Genomic DNA, 19,455 nt, shown 5'->3' on the forward strand with positions numbered 1-19,455 from the left:
GCAATACAGTATACAATCTCTAATCTTGAGATCTGATTCCAAGTGCATACACATTCACAAAATGTTCTCATAGTTGACCAGTCATCCCCCATGGTAAAAAATGTTGTCTTGAAGATTGTTTAACATTGGGTAAAAAATGTTGTCTTGAAGATTGTTTAACATTGCCATTAAACTAGGGCTAGTTTTGATCTATAGTTGTTGGCAAACATTGAAACATTTAGTTTTTTTTTTTTAGTGCATTGTTAAACGAACCATTAACCACCAACCAGGATCCAGCAGCCAGTGACAAAACTTGGTAACAAACCAAATACTGATTTGCTCAAACTGCCAAATCAAATTTTACCCACTTCTGAGCATAAGGATCCTGAGGTTAGGCTGCCTCTGGTAGCATTTAAAAAAATAAATAAATAATTTGAAAATAATAATATTAATAATTAATAATAATAATAATAATAATAATAATCATAACCGAGTCAAGGACCCAAACTACTGCATGTTCCCCATCGTGTTTCACAACCCGAACACTACTAATTGCACCTCCAGATGGGCTTAAAAGTACAGTACATGTAATATTCATTATATTGGATTTGAAGTGATGACACCACAGTGCATTATAAGGTACTGCCAAATTATTAACTTTGGGTGTACTAAAGCAGTGTTGGTGACGTATGCATCTTAAAAATGCATATTGCCCTTTATTTGTCTCACAATTTTTCCAAAATAAAATAATAACGTTAGAGACCTATCATGAACATTTTTTGTGGGCCACAAATTTCCACTTATTTCCTAATTGTCAGTGTTCAGATAATAGTAATATTTGCTCATTGTTTAGAATGAGCTAATTAAGTAAGCTCTTTACTCTTAGGAATTGACTAATGCTTAAAAGAAAAAAATCATATAATCTATGGTACAGACCATGCAGATATTTACCCTTATATTATCTGAGGTTTAATATAAAGATGTCCCACCTTCACTTGAATGTTCACCCAAGTCCACAGAACTCTAATATAAATTTATTGGTTTTGTATCATTTGTACACTGATAAATTTATTCAAACCATGGGGTAACTACAGTCCATCCATTAACTTAAGATTTGGCCCAAGTCCACTAACTTTCATGGTTTACGTAATGTCTGCATACCATTAAATCTAACCAAACCATGGTCTAACCACCATCTAACTGTTATATTAAAGTTTGCCCCAGGTCTACAAAATTCTGGTATACTGTAAATTCATCACCAAACCACCGGCTAACAACCATTCAGCATCAGCTTTAAGTTTGATGCTGTGTGGGATCACACCATTGTTAACATAAACATCAACCCAGAAGTTGGCAGTACTCAGATGTGGCTTATGGTGTTGAAATATTTTTCTTACCAAATTTTAAATGTTACTATAGTTTTTGCAATAATGAGTTTTGCTGGTGGGCTGGTGGTTTATTCCATTGTTCCTCAACATGAATATTTAAGTGAAGATGGGCGTAATATGATGAGTGTGAGAAGCTTTCGGTGATGAGCAAAAATAAATACTGTAGGAAGGGCAAAAAGAAATAGTTAGGACAGGATGGAATTAGGCCCATAGGCATGATTTACTAGTGGGGGTGCAAATCAGTGGCAAAGGTGGTCCATGAAAAGAGGGCTCTTAGGATTCATCCATGAAAATAATTCTCTATACATTTTATGTATCTAATACATTATTTCCTAATCCAGCCCTCACAATCATCACTACTACCACAACTTTACTCATGACCATCTCCATTACCCCAACCCTAACCACCATCATCATCACAACCCTCACTCTTTTCATCACCTCAGTCCTCACCATCACTGTTATCACCGTTACAGCCCTTTTCACAGTTACCATCACCACAGCCCTCACCATCACCACCATCATCCCCACAATCACAACTCTTAGCATCACATTATCACCACCACTGCCCTTACCACCACCATTACCATCACCACCTCCACAGTCCCCACCATCATGATTACCACATCCATGAGCCTTCATGACCATTGTTTCCTTAGTAATAGTCTTAACTGGAGGATGCTTTTTGTTCTGTGGAAATTAAATATTTGTATATAATTATATTAGTTTTGTATTTTAAGTGTGTTTAACTATTTCAGGATCTGCTTGAGAATCTTGATAAACATCAGGTTCAACTGAAGCAGCTCAATGAACTGTCTCAAACTCTACAGGAAACTCATCTTGACTCATTTGTGCAAAACCAGATGCGTCACCTAAACTCTAGGTACCAAGTTCTTGTCAACATGGCTAAAGATGTGTTGAGGAAAGTAGAAGTGAGCTTTGACCAACATCGCCAATATGAAACATATTTGAAAAAGGCACAGGAATGGATAGACAATGCTCGTATGGTTGTCAGAGATTGCGTGGACATGTCACCTGACTCAGGAAAGGAAAGTATTGAGAGACACTTGGAAATGATACAGTCCCTTATAAAAAAACAAGAAGAAGGTCAGTCACTGGTTCACCAGGCTGTAAACTGGGGTGAAAAAGTTTTGAGAAACACACGCTCTGATGGTCGTGACACAATTAATGAATCATTGGAATATATTCAGTCTGACTGGGACAAACTTATAAAGAAGTTGTCAAGCACCAAAGTGGCATTGGAAACTAATCTACTTCAATGGGCTGACATGAATGCTTCATATATTAACATGCAGCAGTGGATAAGTGAGAGAGAAGCAAAACTCCAGCAGCTCACCTCTGCTGTAAATGCTTCTAGCAAAAGAAGCTCTGGTCTCTCTCACAGAATCTCTACCCTCAGTATTGGAGAGAGGAAAGCAAATCTTCGTCGAACTAACAGTATTGTGCAAGACATTGTATCCTTTGAACCTATGATTGAATCTGTAACATCCAAAGCGGTAGAGAACCAAACTAGCCAGATGAAAAATAATGCATCAGAAATATCTAGCAAATACCATAGTTTAAGCAAACAAGCAAAAGAGTTGCTTGAAAAACAAAGAGACATGGTTGATCATCATCAAGAGTTTGTAGATGCAGGAAATGAATTTATGCACTGGCTGAGAGCTGCTAAAGAAAGAATGGCTAAATGTGCAGAACCCACGGGTGACAAGGACACAATAAGTGGCAAGGCAACTATTCTAAAGTTACTCCAAAATGAACAGGAAGAAGGACAGAATAAATTAGATAAAGCCTTCACCCTAGCAGAAAAGGCATGCAGTTTGGCAGATGAAGAAGATAAGGAAGTCATAGAAGAAGAAGTAGCCTTTTTGCAGGATGAATTTGATAGTTTCTTGTAAGTACTCATACTTAATTGTGTTCAGTATTGGATCAGTGTGGTATGTCATGTAGTCACTAATATAAAAAAGCACAGCAAATTACCCTTATTTTGGACCTTTCATATTCATGTGTAAATCTATCTATCTATCTGTCTATTGCCAGACGCCATAATCCCGTAAGGGGTGGCCATTCGACTCTGAGTTATTGGTTTTACAGGGAGGGGCACTAACCCTCCACCAACCCACTTGTTGACACGTAGGGGGCACGAATGGTTTGGTTATATGGTTACCACCCAGCGTTGTAAATGGTTTCTTGAAAATACAAGCAGTTATATTAGCATACATCAGTTGTGCTTTCAAATGTTGCCATACAGTAACTTACGTTTAATAAGGAACTGTGAAAGTTGAAATTATACAGTGAGAGGTTTAAAGTAAGTTTACTGGATAAAAGACAATACTGGGTGCATGTAGTCTGTAGTATTATACTGTACTCAGTTGTCATTTCTAGATTCCCACTTTTCCAATATTTCGTTAGTTTGCTAGTGTCATTATATTCTGAACAATTGGTCTACTTTTAAAATTACTTAATTTCCAAACTTTCTTGCTAATTATGCCATTTTATTTCAGGGGTCAGGTTGGCAAAACAAAGAACCTTCTTGAAATGGGTATTGTCAAATGGACTGAATATGAAGATAAATTCAGAGAATGTGAAGAGTGGCTCAACAAAACTGAGAAAAAAGTGCAAAGTTATAATAAATTGCAGAACACTGTTCAAGAAAAAAGGGGTGTCCTAGAAGAGTTCCAAGCTACCTTACAGATGATTTTTGATTGGCAAAAGACACTTGACTTGCTTAACATCCGTGCCCAACTGCTTCTTGAAACCTGTGCTGACTCCAGGGTTAGCAATGCTGTAACACAGTTGACCACCAAATACAACACTCTCTTATCTCTAGCTAAGGAAGTGATGCGCCGCTTGGAAATGCACTTTCAAGAACATCATCAGCACAACCATCTGTACAGTGAATGCAGTGAATGGATTGAACAGACACGTAAAAAGCTTAATGAGTGTTCTTATGAAACCACATCTTTAACAGAGCTTAGCAAGCAATTAGCAGATGTCAAGGCTATCAAAAACACTCTTGAACAAGGTCAACACAAGCTAAGGTATGTGTTAGAACTCAAAGAGCGTGTTATATTGAACACAGAACAAGCTGGTGCTGCCAGAATCCAAGAAGACACTGAAAATGTATGCAGAGAGTTTGACAAGCTCATGTCAGACATATATTCTGTGCATCAGAATCTTAGTACCAAGATTTCACGAAGAGAGGAAACTGACAAGATGCGGGACACTGTTGCTGAATGGTTGGATGAGCTCAATGCAAAGGCATGTGAGCAAGGAGTACTGTTTAGTGAACTAAGTGATAAGCGTGCTGCCCTTGAAAAGTACCGTATCCTCTTGAGAGATATTGCTGCTCATTTTGATATGGTGGAACGCCTTGCTGGAAAAAAGAATGAAGAGGGTTACTCAGAGGAAGAAGTAGATGAATGTCTAGACAGATATGATATGATAAAGAAAACAGTAATGCAGAATATAAAAACTCTGGAAGTGTATGTTAGAGAACATGAATCCTACCATAGTGCAGTAGTTGAAGCTTCAGACTGGCTACGTAAAACTCGAATCACAATGCAGCAGTTTGCTGATAGTCATGGAGAAAAGGAGGAAGTTATAAAAAAGCAACAGCAGCAAGAAGATATTGCAGAGGAACTTCCTGAAGGTGAAGAATTAATTGAAACGGCCATTGAACTCAATAAAGCAATACGCCATTCCACATCTCAGGAAGGCCAAGAGGCTCTACGATCTGAAGCTGACAACTTGCGCATGGAATGGGAAACCCTACAGCAAATGAGTATTGACATTCGACGTGTAATGGAGAAATGCTTACAGACATGGGATGAGTTCAATGAGTCATACAGTGATCTCAGTTCATGGCTTGAGAACTTCCAGAAGAAAATTGCAAGTGAGCCAGAGGACCCCACACCAGAGGACCTTGATCATTGGAAGGTATGTGGCCTTATTCTAATTTCAGTTATTTTTTTTTTTTTTTTTTTTTTTTTTTTTTCTCCAGTACATAATCTTCACACACTTATTACTCAGATTTTGTTAGTGTTAAGGTACTGGATAAATACTTGTTTTCTTTCTTAGAGAGTAATTTAAATGCATATATTTTGGCAAATACTGTACAGTACTTCTGTATGAAAGGTTATCAGTGCATAAGTTTATTTAGGTAGTGTATTGAAGAATTATTTAAAAAAAAATTATGTAAGGAACAAATTCTCTGTTCATCTTTATTTATACAGAATTCATATGGTAACAAAAGTAAGCAAATGCAACAAAAAAGCAGCATATGGAATAATATAATGAAATTTGCTGCTGTCTTTCTTCTTTAATACATGGTTCAAGGTAAAAAATTTTAAGCTAATGGCACTGAATTCCATGACCTTTTGTTTTAATTCACTTTACATATAATAGAAAAGTGTGGGTGTAGCAGTAAAATAAACTGAACCATCGTTAATGCTCTGACTGTATGTTAACAAAATGTTTAGCAATAGGAGATTGTAACTGGAATTTCATTTTCATGTGATTTTATCCATCCATCCATCCATCATCCAATCCTACATTATATATACTGCAAAAGCTCTTAGAGCCAGTCTGTGGACCTTCTCGCCCAGCGTATATGAGAAATGTGATTTGGATGATTGTGATGAAAGATTTTAAGAAGACTGCATGATCTCAGGTTCACAGAGGAGATACTTATCAGAATTTACCCCAGCACTTATGCACTGATGTAAATTTGCTTTGCAGATTGACAGTTTGTAAAGGTATCCATAGTCTCTTTGAGAAAGAAATCTCTTTAAAGCTTAAGTAAATAAGTGTAAATATTGAATTGCCCAAGGTACATTAGCCACCGCTTTAGCATAATGTTTTGTTGCACTGTAGACATCATACATCTCATAATATTCACCAGTTAGATGACAAGCAAACTAACTTCTCATTCTTGATGGACTTGACATGTTTATCCCTGAAACAATATGATACATCAGTATCTTAACTTCACGTACTTGACTGGTATGCCATGTTTATTTCATCCTTTGTGTATTTTAAGGTATGTTGTCCATATTGTTTCATGTCTTTTTAATATAGCTGAGGTTATTATTTAATTTTCAGCCTTTGCTTTTTGAAAGTAAGTACATGCAGAAGTAATGCCATGACAGTGATTTGCAAATAAATAATACCTATATTCCAGATGCAGCATCAGTACTTAACAAACAGCATGCCTTAACAGAGAACATTTTCCAGCATTAACTTAAAAATATTACATATCTGTTTGCAGTCAGATCTCTTTAAACAAGCACACTTTGGACTGAGTGCATACTCCTTGTTGATTTTTTCCTTCTAGTATATCACCATGCTCCTCTAAGAAACTCAAGTTTGTGCACTTCCATTGCACTTGAGTAATGGATCCATTTTTACATAGTCAAAAATCAAGGAGAAGTGGGCTTAACTTCATTGTAAATATAAGTCTATTTTCCCTAAAATCAACCTAAGCCAAGCCAAATGCATTCTCTGGTTCACTTGGCTTATACTGTATCATATTTATCATGATGTTTTGTCTCACATTTTGCTCTTTGTTGGTAAAAACCCTCATTATGTGTGAGGGAGTTTTTGTTAGTGTGTGTGTGTGTGTGTGTGTGTGTGTGTGTGTTTACCCAGTTGTATTTACCTAGTTGTGATGTACAGGAAATGAGCTACGCTCTTGGTGTACCGTCTCTGTTTCTCAGTAAATCAGATTTTGCTTTGAACTCATTTAAGTTTTTAGACTGGAAGATCTCTTTGTCCAGGCTATTGCACGGGGCTGTGCATCTATATGGAAAGCTATATTTCTTAATATCCTTCAAGCAACTTGGCTTTTTCATTTTCATTCCATGTCCCCTTGTTACTTTCCCATCCCATACAAACAGATCTTTTCTGTCAATTTTATCTACTCCCATCATGGCCCTAAGCACTGCAATCATGTCAGCCCTCTCTCTTCTTTATTCTAAGGAAGGCAGATCCAGCTTATCCAGCCTCTTTCTGTACAACAGATCTGCCGGGCTGGGAACCATATTGGTCACTGTTGTTTGTATTCTCACAATCTTGCTTATATCTTCCTTTTTGTGTGGGGACCACACTACTGCTGCACATTCCAACCTGGAGCAGATCATGGCCACTATCAATGTTTTCATCATCTCCTCATCCATGAAATGAAATGCTACTCTTATGTTAGTCAAGAGATTATAAGTCTCTCTATCTTGTTAATGTGTTTTTCAGGTGACAAACTGTCCTGGACCAGCACTCTCAAATCTTTCTCTTCTTTTGCTTTTGTGATTGGTTCATTACCCATTAATTAGTTCAGTGATGGCCTCTTGGTACTTTTACTCATTTCCAATATTTTACATTTTTTTGCATTGAATTTCATTTCCCACATCTGGCTTAAGTCATGAATCTTATCCAGGTCCTCCTGCAGCATTTCAGTCATCCTCAACTTCTCTCCTCAAGATCTTTGCATCATCAGCAAACAGTCTTGCATAACTACTCATGCCATTTACCCTATCGTTTATGTAAATCAGGAACATTACTGGTGCTAACACCAAGCCCTGTGGGACTCCACTTGCTACCTCCCTCCATCCAGACATCCTGTCCATTATTACTGTCCTCATTTGTCTGTCTTTCAAGAAGTTTCTCATTCACTCCAGGAGGTTTTCCCTTCAGTCCTCCTATGTGCTTCAATTTCCACATTAGTTACTTGTGGGGTACCTTGTCAAAGGCTTTCCCCAAATCTAAGTACACACAATCCACCCAACTGTCTCACTCTTGTAGCATGTCAGTCGCTCTTGAGTAAAAGCTCACAAGTTGAAAATACATGACCTTCCACTTCTGTATCCAAACTGTCCCTCAGCCAAAATGTTCATCTCCTCCAGATATTTATCCATCTATCTTTCAGAATTCCCTCGCACAATTTTGCGACTTTTCTGGTTGGGGACACTGTTCTGTATCTCAGAGTTTCTTCCTTGTTTCCTCCCTTATAAATTGGTACCACATTGGCCCTTTTCCATTCCTGAGACACTTTCCCTTCTTCCAGAGAACACACAATTAAACCGTGAATCTTATCCACCAGTTGTTTTCTGCATTCCTTCAGTACCCAATTAGAGATTCCGTCTGTCCTGGGGCATTCCTTACATCTTGAGTTTCCAGTAATTTATACACTTCCTGCACTTCCACTTTTATATCTTTTATCACTGCATTTCTAGTCACTCCCTCCCCCTCCACAAAATCTCTCTCTTTAGTGAAAACCATTTGGAAACATTTGTTCATTATTTCAGCTTGCATTGCCACATCTTTAGAGACCTTTCCTTCTACTCTCAGTGTGGTGAATCCTTCCTTTTGTTTCAGTTTGCCATTAACGAATCTATAAAACAGTTTCGGCTCTTCCTTTCATTTGTCAGTTATACCTTTTTTAAAGTTCTTTTCTTCCTCTCTACATATTCTTGTATATTCATTTCTAGTTCTTCTATATTCTTCCTTTGTTCAATTATTACCTCTCTTTCTCCAATTGCTCCATGCCATGTCCTTCTCTATTTTTGCTATCATACACTTGTTAAACCAATCTTTTTTCCTGTCTGCTTTCCCACATATTCTTGACACATATTTTTCCACTCCCGAATTGTAGAGGTCTAGAAAGATATTACTTCCCCTGCATCTCTCTTGTGTCTCTAAATTTTCTTCAATCTGTGTTTTCGAAAAATTTCCTCAATCCTGTAAAATTTGCTTTCCCAAAGTTTTATCTTCCCTGCCTATAAAGCTCATCTCTTGGCACCACGTTTCCTTTTGTCATCTGGAACTCAATGACCACATGATCACTTTTTCCTATAAAACACAGATATTTCAAAGATTCAATTACATCAGGTTCTTTGGTTAGCAGTAAATCTAGCCATGCTATTGTGTCATCACCTCTGAATCTTGTCTCTTCTTTGACCCACTGGGTCATTACATTATTCATCGCTACATTTAACAATTTAGTGTCCCACAAATCTTCACTGCCTCTTGAGTCCCACTCCTCCCAGTTCACCTCTTTACACTTAAAATCACCCATCAGAATTATGTTGTTACTTCTCTCAGTCACTTTTTGTAGATGTCTGACCATGTCTGACAATATCTTTTGGTATTCATCATCATTCCATGCCTTTGTCTTAGGGGGAACATATACTACTGCAATGTCTCACTTGTCATTCTCTCCAGTATCTAATTTCATATTTATCACTTCAGCCCTACCCTCTCCTAGTTCCACATTATCCACTTTTATGTTGTTCTTCACTGCTATCATCACTTCTCCTCCCATTTTTTTTCTTTTCTGTCTCTTCTCCACAGTTTGTATCTACCATTTCCCATATAGATATCAATATCCTCTCTTAATTTGGTCTCAACAAAGTACAAAATGTCTGGTTCAAGTACCCTCAAGAAATCCATGATTTCTAACCATGCTGATGTAATACCTTCAGCATTATTATATGCCACTTTCCAACTTTTTTCGTTGTTCTTTAGTCCCTTTTCTCTTCCTCTCTCCATTGGTACCACTTCTTCAATTTCTGATCCATAACTCTCCAATAAAACACTGTCTTCTCTTCCTCCGTTCTCTGTTCGCTTTTTGCCTTTGCTTCCTTTACTAGCTCGTTTATTTTAACTCTTTCTTCCTCATTTGCATCTATCCTTATCTGAATCTTCTTGAACTCCTCTTTGTCTGATAATTTCCATGTTCTGTTGATGATTTCATTTACCATTACCTGAGACTTAAACTATAAGTGGCCTCGCCCCTCCTTCCTTGTATGTTCTTAGCCTAAACACTTCTTCAGTCTCTACTTGAGCTTGGTTGTTACCCTCCATAACTACTGATGCTATCTCTTTAGCCTCACTTGGTTCTTGTCTTTCTCTTTCTGATCTTACTGTCATATGTTTTTCTTTTACTCTTGAGATTATCACGCATTTTTTCTTGTCTGCTACATCCCTGACTAAAGATGCTCAACTTCTTAGGACCCTAACCACTTCCTTCTCCACCTTTTCCTTGCATTGTTGTTCTGTAATCTCTTTCAAATTTATATTTCTTTCCTTCATGAATTTTCTTCCACCCCTTGTGTTGCTCCTTGATTTCCTTAATGTGTTCATCTTGCATCCTTGATTTTGATTCATGCTCATCTAGTTTACTTTTCATCCTGTCCCTTTCTTCTTCCAACCTCTTACTTTCCCTCTTGAGCTGTTTTATTTCATTTGAGGTAGATTCATTACTCACCTTTAATTCTCTAACTTGTCTTTCTTGTTCAGCACTGCATTTGCTAACGCTTTCTAATATGCTCTGCATTATCTTAATCTCCTTCTCCTGTTCTAAGATCTGTTCCTTCAACTCTCTAATTATTGACCATACCTTTTTTAACTCCTGAATATTCCTCTCTGCTATTTCCTCCACTCCTGCTACTGTTATTTGGTTCAGTTTAGTACTTCCCTTACCCATATCCTCACCGGAGAAGCCTGCAAATTCACCGCCACGAGATGTAAACAATGAACTCTCCCTTTCTGCCAGGATGCAGCGTACAAAATCTTCCTAATTCCGCTTTGTCTTGTACTCTTGTATGACCGAAACCTATGGTTTTTTCACTAATATCAGACGGGACCACCACTCACATATTCATTCACATAATCACAATACGCTGGTTTCCTTTTCGCCATTGATTCGGTGATTATTTCCCCTCAATCCACAAAGAGCTCCATCTCTGTCAGCGTCCTGTGTGTGTGTGTGTGTGTGTGTGTTCTTACCTAATTGTTCCTACCTAATTGTATCTTTACAGGAATGAGTCAAGCTCGTACTGTCCCATGTCTTAAACCATATTTATCGTACATATCCTTAAATTTGTGAATTGTTTTGGCACACACTGTTTCATTCGGTAGTGCATTCCACTGATCAATTGCTCTATTTGGGAAACTAAATTTCCTTACCTCTTTATCACCTCTCTTCTTATGCAGTTTTTTGCAGTGTCCTCTTGCTGATGCTTCCCCATAGGTTAAGTAATCATTTATGTCTATTTTCTCCTTCCCTGATATGCATTTATATAGCATAATCATGTCACCTCTTTTTCTTCTCTCCTGTAGTGTTGGTAGATTCAGTTTATTTAGTCTTTCTTCATAGCTTAGATCCCTTAAGCTTGGTACCCATCTTGTAGCGGCCCTTTGAACTTTTTCAATCTTGTCTATATGTTTTTTGAGATGAGGACTTCAGACTACTGATGCATACTCCAGAGTTGGTCTGATGAATGATGTTATTATCTCTCTTAGCATGTCTTCAGTTATGTATGTGAACGCTATTCTCACACTGGCAAGCTGTGTATACATGTTCCGTACCTTCTCACTGATGTGGTCAGCCGGAGATAGTCTGTTATTGATAATCAAACCTAGGTCCTTCTCTCTTTCTGATGTGTGTAGGGTTTTATTTCCTAATGTATAATCCCAGTCAGGTCTTTTTCCACTTTTACCAAACTTGATTACATGAAACTTGTTCACATTGAATTCCATTTGCCATGTATTGCTCCATTCATGAAGTTTATTTAATTCTTCTTTTAGCTCTTTACAAGAGTCTGTGTTAGTAATTCTCCTTTGTATTTTTGCATCATCTGCAAACATATTTAGATAGCTTTCATTTCCAGTGTTACTGTCTATATCATTTATATACACTAAAAACATGATTGGTGCCAGCACTGAGCCCTGTGGTACTCCACTTGTCACTTCTTTCCATGATGAGTAATTTCCTCTTAGCACTGTTCTCATTTCTCTTTTCATGAGAAAATCTTGCGTCCAACAATACAGATTGCCTCGAATTCCTCCTTGATGGCACAGTTTCCATAAAAGTCTTTGGTGTGGTACTGTGTCAAATGCTTTCTTGAAATCTAAATAGATACTGTCCACCCATCCATCTTTTTCCTGTAATGTGTCTGTTACTCTGTCATAGTGGCTCAACAGATTAGTAACACATGATTTTCCTTTTCTGAAACCAAACTGTCTTACTGTTATCATACTGTGTTCTTCTAGGTGATTTACCCAAGCTTTTCTTATAAGCTTTTCTAATACCTTGCTTACAACACTGGTTAGTGATACTGGTCGGTAGTTAAGTGGATTTTGTCTATTCCCTTTCTTGAATAAGGGAACAATGTTTGCTTTTTTCCAAATATCAGGTAGTTTACCTTGAATCAAGGATTTCTTGAAAATTAAAAATAATGGTTTACTTAACTCATTTGCACATTCACGTAGCACCCAACATGAAATTTCATCAGGACCATTTGCTTTTCCTTTGTTTAATTTACTTAGCTCCTCCTGTTTTTCTTTTTCTGTTAGTATATCTGGTAGTATGTGTGGGCATGCATGTTCCACATAATCCCTGTCAAAATTTTTTCCTCTGTGAAGACTGATTGGAAATTCTTGTTTAGTGCTTCACAAATATCCTTCTCTTGTGTATAGGTGATTCCCTCGTCCATAATGGATTGTATTTTATCTTTTACTTTGGTTTTGCTTCTGATGTAGCTGTAAAATAGCTTTGGTTGATCACTACTTTTATTTATGATATCCTCCTCAAACTGTTTTTTGGTTTCCCTCCTTATTCTTGTATAATCGTTTCTTGCCTGTTTGTAATTATTATATGCCCTTTCACTATTTTGTCTTCTGTATCTATTCCACAACAGATCTCTTTTTTCTTTTGATTTTTTACATTCTGTATTGAACCATTTCTTTATTTTCTTTTCTGCTTCTTTGTGCTGTGGGATGTACTTCTGGACTCCTATTTCATAAAGTTCGCAGAATTTTTTATGTATAGCATTTAAATCTTGTCCTCTAAGCTCCTTTTCCCATGCAGTTTCTAAGATGTACCATATTTCGCGGCATGTAAGACGCTGCATTGTGAAAGACGCACCCTAACTCTCAGTGTTCTTGGGCAAGGCAAGCATATATCCTGCATATTGAGGACCCAGTTAGGCATGATTATGTTTTTACCCCAGCCTATATTCAGTTAATTTGTCTCATACACACCTCTTCCTGTTGTGCTGGTGTTGATTCCACTATAACTACTTTCTCAGTAAATGCGTACAGTGCAAACAAGGATTATGGATAAGGCAGTCAGGCACTAGAGGGCCTTGGTGGGGAACATCATGCTTTGAGCTTCCTTGCCTAGATTCATTTTGCTTTGACCTTGTGTGTTCAGGTCTCCCATATTATCTACATTTTTATTAATAGTGTGTGCCAGAAAGGAGGATGAGGAAATTAGGAGTTGCTATTCTCCCCACTTTCCCCAAGTCTCACATTGGTTGGAAGGGATGTTTCTTAGGTTCTTCGGAGGGATTGTCATCGTAGTTACTCCACAACCCTGCTGTTAGCAAGAAAGAATATCTTCTGGATATTCCTTCTTACTGGAGCTCATGACAAAGTTCCAGCACTCTGCTGACATTTTGTTAACTGTGCCCTGCCTCCATTTTCTTTAGCCAAGTACAGTATTGTTTTTCCAAGTCTTCAGGCCATGGTAATGCTCTGTAGATGTAAACTTTTGCCTAGACATGCAACAAAAATCAGGGACCTTCCTTGGGTGTAGACTCCTTCTTAGTTTTGCTTGGTGGTGCATAGATTTTTCATAGCACCAAAGCTCCTTATTCCTTTATTTGTAGGTGCTGCGATATCCAAGCTGCACTCCCCATTTTGAGGAGTCGTCTGACTCACTCTTCCTCCCCACAGCACCTTTCATAGTGTTACAAGCACACTGAGTTTGAGGTACTGCATACCTCCTGTAACTGCCTGGGTTGCATAGTTGATTTTGGACAGAGGGATTTCCCACATTAACAGATGCTATGAAAGATCTCAGTTTCTTAAAACTCTGGGATACATTTCATTTGAATGTTATACACTGGAATTTTTGCTTACCTTCTGCCTTAATGACTGGTGTGAGATGTTAACCCTAACCACACTTTATTTCATGGCAGCTGAAGTTGACTTAAGCGCCAGGTTCCTTGGGTACCATTTACACATGTGGTTACATGATAAATAAGTATTGATAATGCAGAAATCCATTTTTCTTCATTTTAAGCATCATCTTTTATTTGGAAGTTTTACCAGTCAATTTGGAAACTTGATTTGCATACTGATACTGCATGAGTTATGCTAATGTTTTTATACTGTAACACTGCATAATGTTGTGAAGTATAGTTTATATTTATAGCAACACAGAATAACATGGATTTACTTGGCAATAATTGGCATATGTCTTATTATTTGTTACATTCTAAGATTTCAAATGTTGCTGGAAAGGATCATATTGCCAGGATCCAAATATTATTTTATTTGATATCCTCATTATTGACTTGCCACTTACCAGGCAAAGAGTAAAAAAAATTATTAACTTTGTGCTTACCAGGCAAAGAGTAAGAAAAATTATTAACTTTGTGCTTACCAGGCAGCTGAGTAAGAAGAATACTTTTAATAATGATGACATTTCCACAACTTGTTAATGTACCACTTCAGAGTAATTTTTTTTTTCTTTGTCACAGTTAGGTAATCGTATATATATATATATATATATATATATATATATATATATATATATGTATATGTATATACATACGTATACTGTATATATGCTTATGAAGTTTGAATAACCTTGCATCTGTTTTCACAGCCCAGATATGTTAGTGTTTTTGACCCTCCAGCATCACTGATAAATTGTCAACTTGATATCTTTGACTTACTTTGAAATGATTTTGGAATACAATACTTTTGTTATATTAACATTTGGAGAGTTCTCTTTTCCATTTTTGTTGTATCTCTCTGATTCTGTAATGGGACTGACCAACAGCAATCATTAATTTTTTTTATAGAAAGTGAGGTAGGTTTGATGCCTCATTTTTTAGTGCTGATTGTGCAGGTGTAGTATCATGTAATGGTTATGAAATTTCTCATATTACATTCAAATTAAAGTTGCATTTGAGAATCTTAACCTCACTGGACACAACAGTACAGTACAGCACAGTGCGTGGGCAATGAAGGGGAGCTTACATGTGATGGCACTGTGGACCCTGGGTGATGCAGCTGTAGTGTCCACCCGGGAGTCAAAGCTCCTCATATTTCCCTGCCCCTTATCATGAGAATGCCAGCGGTCTGACCCTGGTGAGGCACTGTCTGCCACAAGAAAGCATCAGATCCCTGCATGGCGAATGTACTGTACAGTACCTGTAGGATGGCCTCACAGAAATAGTTGTTTACCTATGCGTGTACATGGGGGATGTGCGTATGGTATATGGAATGCGGAAGGGCAGAGGATACTCGAGTTTGGGGAGGCAACGGACATGATTGTGTGTAACACATACTGTATTTTAGGAAAAAAGAGAGTAGGTTAATTACGTATGAGTCTGGGGGAAATAGCAGTCAGGAAGATTATTTTCTGGTTAGGAAGGCTGATAGGAGGTTATTGAGGGATGTTAAAGTTATAGGAAGTGAGGAGTGTGTGCAGCAGCACAAACTATTGATTTGTGATATGGTGCTTAAAGAACGAGTGATGAAAAAGAGGACTTGTGTACCTAAGAGGAAAATATGGAAGCTGCAAAACCAAGTAGTAAGGGATGCCTTCTATACTGTAGAGAGATGAGGAGAGTGGTGGCTGAAGAAGGAGCCATAGACAGAGGCGTTAATGAACAGTACAGAACAATCTCTTTAGAGAACTGATGTAATATGTGGTTGGACAAGAGGACCACCAAGACATAAAGTAACTTGGTGGTGGGATGAGGGTGTAGAAGCTGCAGTTAAGGAGAAAAGAAGGCTTTTCTGGGAATGGAAGAAGGGTAGTAGCAAGGAGGAATACTTGACTGCCAAGCATAGGGCTAGAAGAGAGGTATATAGGGCAAAGTCTGAGTCACAGAGACTTTCGTTTGATAACCTAAATAGTGTGGAAAGGAAAAATATGATATTTAAGGTGATGAAGTGATCAGATGAAGAGGGGTAACCGGGATATTATAGGTGAGCAGTGTGTGAAGAATGATGAAGGAATAGTAGTGGTGAACAGTGAGGATATTAAAGATTCATGGAGAGAGCGTTATAGCCGGTTGTTGAATGAGGAGTTTGACTGGGAAAGTGAAGGTTTGGAGCAGGCAGATCCAGTGTTTTGCCCTTGGCCTTTGATTGATGCTGCTACTGTGAGTGAGGCAATGCAATAGGCAGGATAAAGGTGGGGAAGGCAGCAGGTGCGTCTGGGTTGACTGCTGAAATGTTGAAGGCCTCAGGAGATATAGGGGTGAGGTTAGTCACTGACTTGATAAATATAATTATTTATGAGTGTGTTGTCCCAGATGATTGTCTGAAGAGTGTAATTGTAAATGTGTATAAAGGGAAGGGTGATGCCCTGGAAAGAGGAAATTATAGAGGTATAAAGCTTCTAGATCAGATAATGAAGGTAATGGAGAGAGTTTTAGAAGGTATGATTAGAGAAAGAGTTTATTAATGAGATGCAGTTTGGGTTTATGCAAGGTAGGGGGACCACTGATGCCATATTCATTGTTTGACAGCGTCAGAAAAAATATATAGGGAAGTAAAGGGATCTGTATTTTGTTTTTGTTGATTTGGAAAAGGCCTTTGACAGAGTCCCTAGAGAGGTGGTGAAATGGGCAATGAGAAAGCTTGGCTTGGAGGAGTGGCCAGTTAGGGTGGTTATGGCTATGTATGTGGGTGCTCGCACCCAGGTAAGAGTGAATGGAGATTTGAATGATGAATTTTCCGTGAACATTGGTGTGCATCAGGGGTCAGTTTTGAGTCCCATGTTGTTTATCATGCTACTTGAAGCCCTCTCACGTGACTTTAGAAACGGACTCCTGTGGGAGATGTTGTATGCTGATGATATAGTGTTGATTGCAGAGAACAAAAGGGAGGCAGAGAAAAGGTTTAGGAAGTGGAGAGATGGTGTGGGGCACAAGGGCTTAAGGGTAAATGCAGATAAAACAAAAGTGATGATATCTAGGGTTGGTGGCGGTACTGTCAAAAACAAGGGAGAGTGGCCATGTGCAGTTTACCTCAGGGGCGTGGGAAGTAATTCCATCTTGTGCGGTGTTTGTGATAAATGGGTGCACAAGAGATGTAATGGTATCAGAGGTAGACTGCGAGATAATCCTGATTTTATGTGCACGGCATGTTGGGGAGAGCAGGTGGAGATTGTCAGGCGTGAAAGGATTGAACTTGCTGGTGAATCTCTTGAGTGTGTGGAAGAGTTTTGTTATTTGGGAGACATGTTGTGTGCTGGAGGTGGGGCTGGAGCTAGTTCTGTGGCTAGGGTGAGAAGTGGTTGGAAGAAGTTCAGTAAGCTCTTGCCTCTCCTGACTTTGAGAGGACTCTCCCTACGTGCTAAGGGGTCTTTGTATGCAGCATGTGTTAGGAGTGTAATGCTGTATGGTAGTGAGACCTGGGCAGTAAAGGAGGAGGATATTCGCTGGCTCAGACATACAGAAATGACAATGAATAGGTGGATGTGTAGTGCGTCCCTACATGCAAGGTCTTGAGGGGCTGGGTTTATGATGAAAGAGTTGAGAGGTAGGATTGGACTGGAGTGTATTGGTGTTGTTATGAGGAGAGGTAGATTGAGATGGATTGGGCATGTGGAGAGGATGGGGGATGATAATTGGATGAGGAAAGTGAGAAGTGTTAATATTGGAGGGGGGGTTATGAAGGGTAGACCGAGAAAGACATGGGATGAGGTCATAAGTGTGACCTCAGGGTTAAGGGACTGAACAGGGAGGCTGCAGTAGATTGTGCAGCATGGAGAGCCACCATTAGGTGACCAAGGCTGATGCATGCAAGCACGTTGGAACCTTTAAAAATGAAATGAAACAATGACAGGTCTACTTGGCCAGACAGATGGGTTAAGCAATAACAACAACAAGAACAGCAGCATCAGTACAATATGTTGCAAAAACTATGTACATCACTGTACTGTAATATAAAACTTGTTTCACAGGAATGTAGTAATTGTGTAACTTTGCATTGAATCAAACCATAGATGGAGAAAGAATTGTCTCATAATCTTTGTCTGCATTGTCACTTTGTTGTCGGTTTTTACTGTTGTATCTGTACCTATTTTTGAATTTACATGTACTTTCAGTAACTTCCAGTGTCCTATTTGGGTTTGTTAGCATAGATAGCCTGACTGTATTTGTCATGCTATTACAGTATTTTTTTTTTTACAACTGTTAGTAATATGTACTGTACTTGAGTAACAAGAAGTACACCTGTTAGTAATTTGTACTTCAGTAACAAAGAAGTACAGTACATTGCATAGGTATACAAGGAACAGGAGACTGGGCAGAATGTTGAAATAAGCCTAATTGGTTATGTGCTTGTAGATATCAACTTCTTGTATCATTTTTGAGATACGAGTGATATATAGAATTACTGTGTGGTGTATATGAGTTCAGATAAAATTTTTGAGGTACATTATACTGAATTGCAACCTTGCTGTATTTTATTGAATAGTTGGTCATTCCCATTTTGCTTGACTTATTCCCATACAACATATCCCACTTAACTTTTACCCTGTGTTCACTCAAGTGTCCCTGTTGAATGATTGAAGTTACTGATCATTTTCTTTCCTCCAAATTAAGAAATCTTTACAGGAGTTGCTGGTCGAAGCCAACAGCAAGAAAGTTCACCTTGAAGTACTCAATGACTGCTGTGAGGTGCTGATGGACTATAGTGCTCATACCCCTGTCAGAGACTCCACTGTACATCTTCAGTCCTTATACACCAATACACTCACAAACCTCCAGGTATGTGCCACTATGTTACTTCAGCAATACTTCTATCTCACCTACTCTGATTGCAGAGGAACAACAGCTACACCTGAAAAATAAGGCTGAGAGTCAAATGCACTAGTAATCAGTCACTAGTTTCACTGTGAGGTTTGCTGAAAAGACGTTTGTAATCTACCATCTGCTTACAGAGAGAGATGTGAAATGAAAAAAGTGTTTGCATGTTTGATTACATATAGTACTGTTTTTAATAAATCATGTTTCCTTGTATGGTTATGTACAGGCATACCCCA

General features: G+C 38.3%; 1 protein-coding gene across 1 annotated transcript in view; it reads left to right on the forward strand.

The window, feature by feature from the left end:
- Window positions 1-19,455, forward strand: part of LOC145415676 (uncharacterized) — a 561,483-nt gene that overhangs the window by 205,738 nt on the left and 336,290 nt on the right. The window contains exons 36-38 of the mRNA XM_080284894.1: window positions 2,126-3,279; window positions 3,890-5,324; window positions 19,016-19,180. Of these exons, the coding sequence (XP_080141020.1) occupies window positions 2,126-3,279; window positions 3,890-5,324; window positions 19,016-19,180 (2,754 nt within the window). The remainder of the gene's footprint in view (window positions 1-2,125; window positions 3,280-3,889; window positions 5,325-19,015; window positions 19,181-19,455) is intronic.

The sequence above is a fragment of the Coenobita brevimanus genome, chromosome 13, assembly GCF_032717465.1.
Source record: "Coenobita brevimanus isolate Jiangsu-jjx chromosome 13, ASM3271746v2, whole genome shotgun sequence".
NCBI classification, from domain to species: domain Eukaryota; kingdom Metazoa; phylum Arthropoda; class Malacostraca; order Decapoda; family Coenobitidae; genus Coenobita; species Coenobita brevimanus.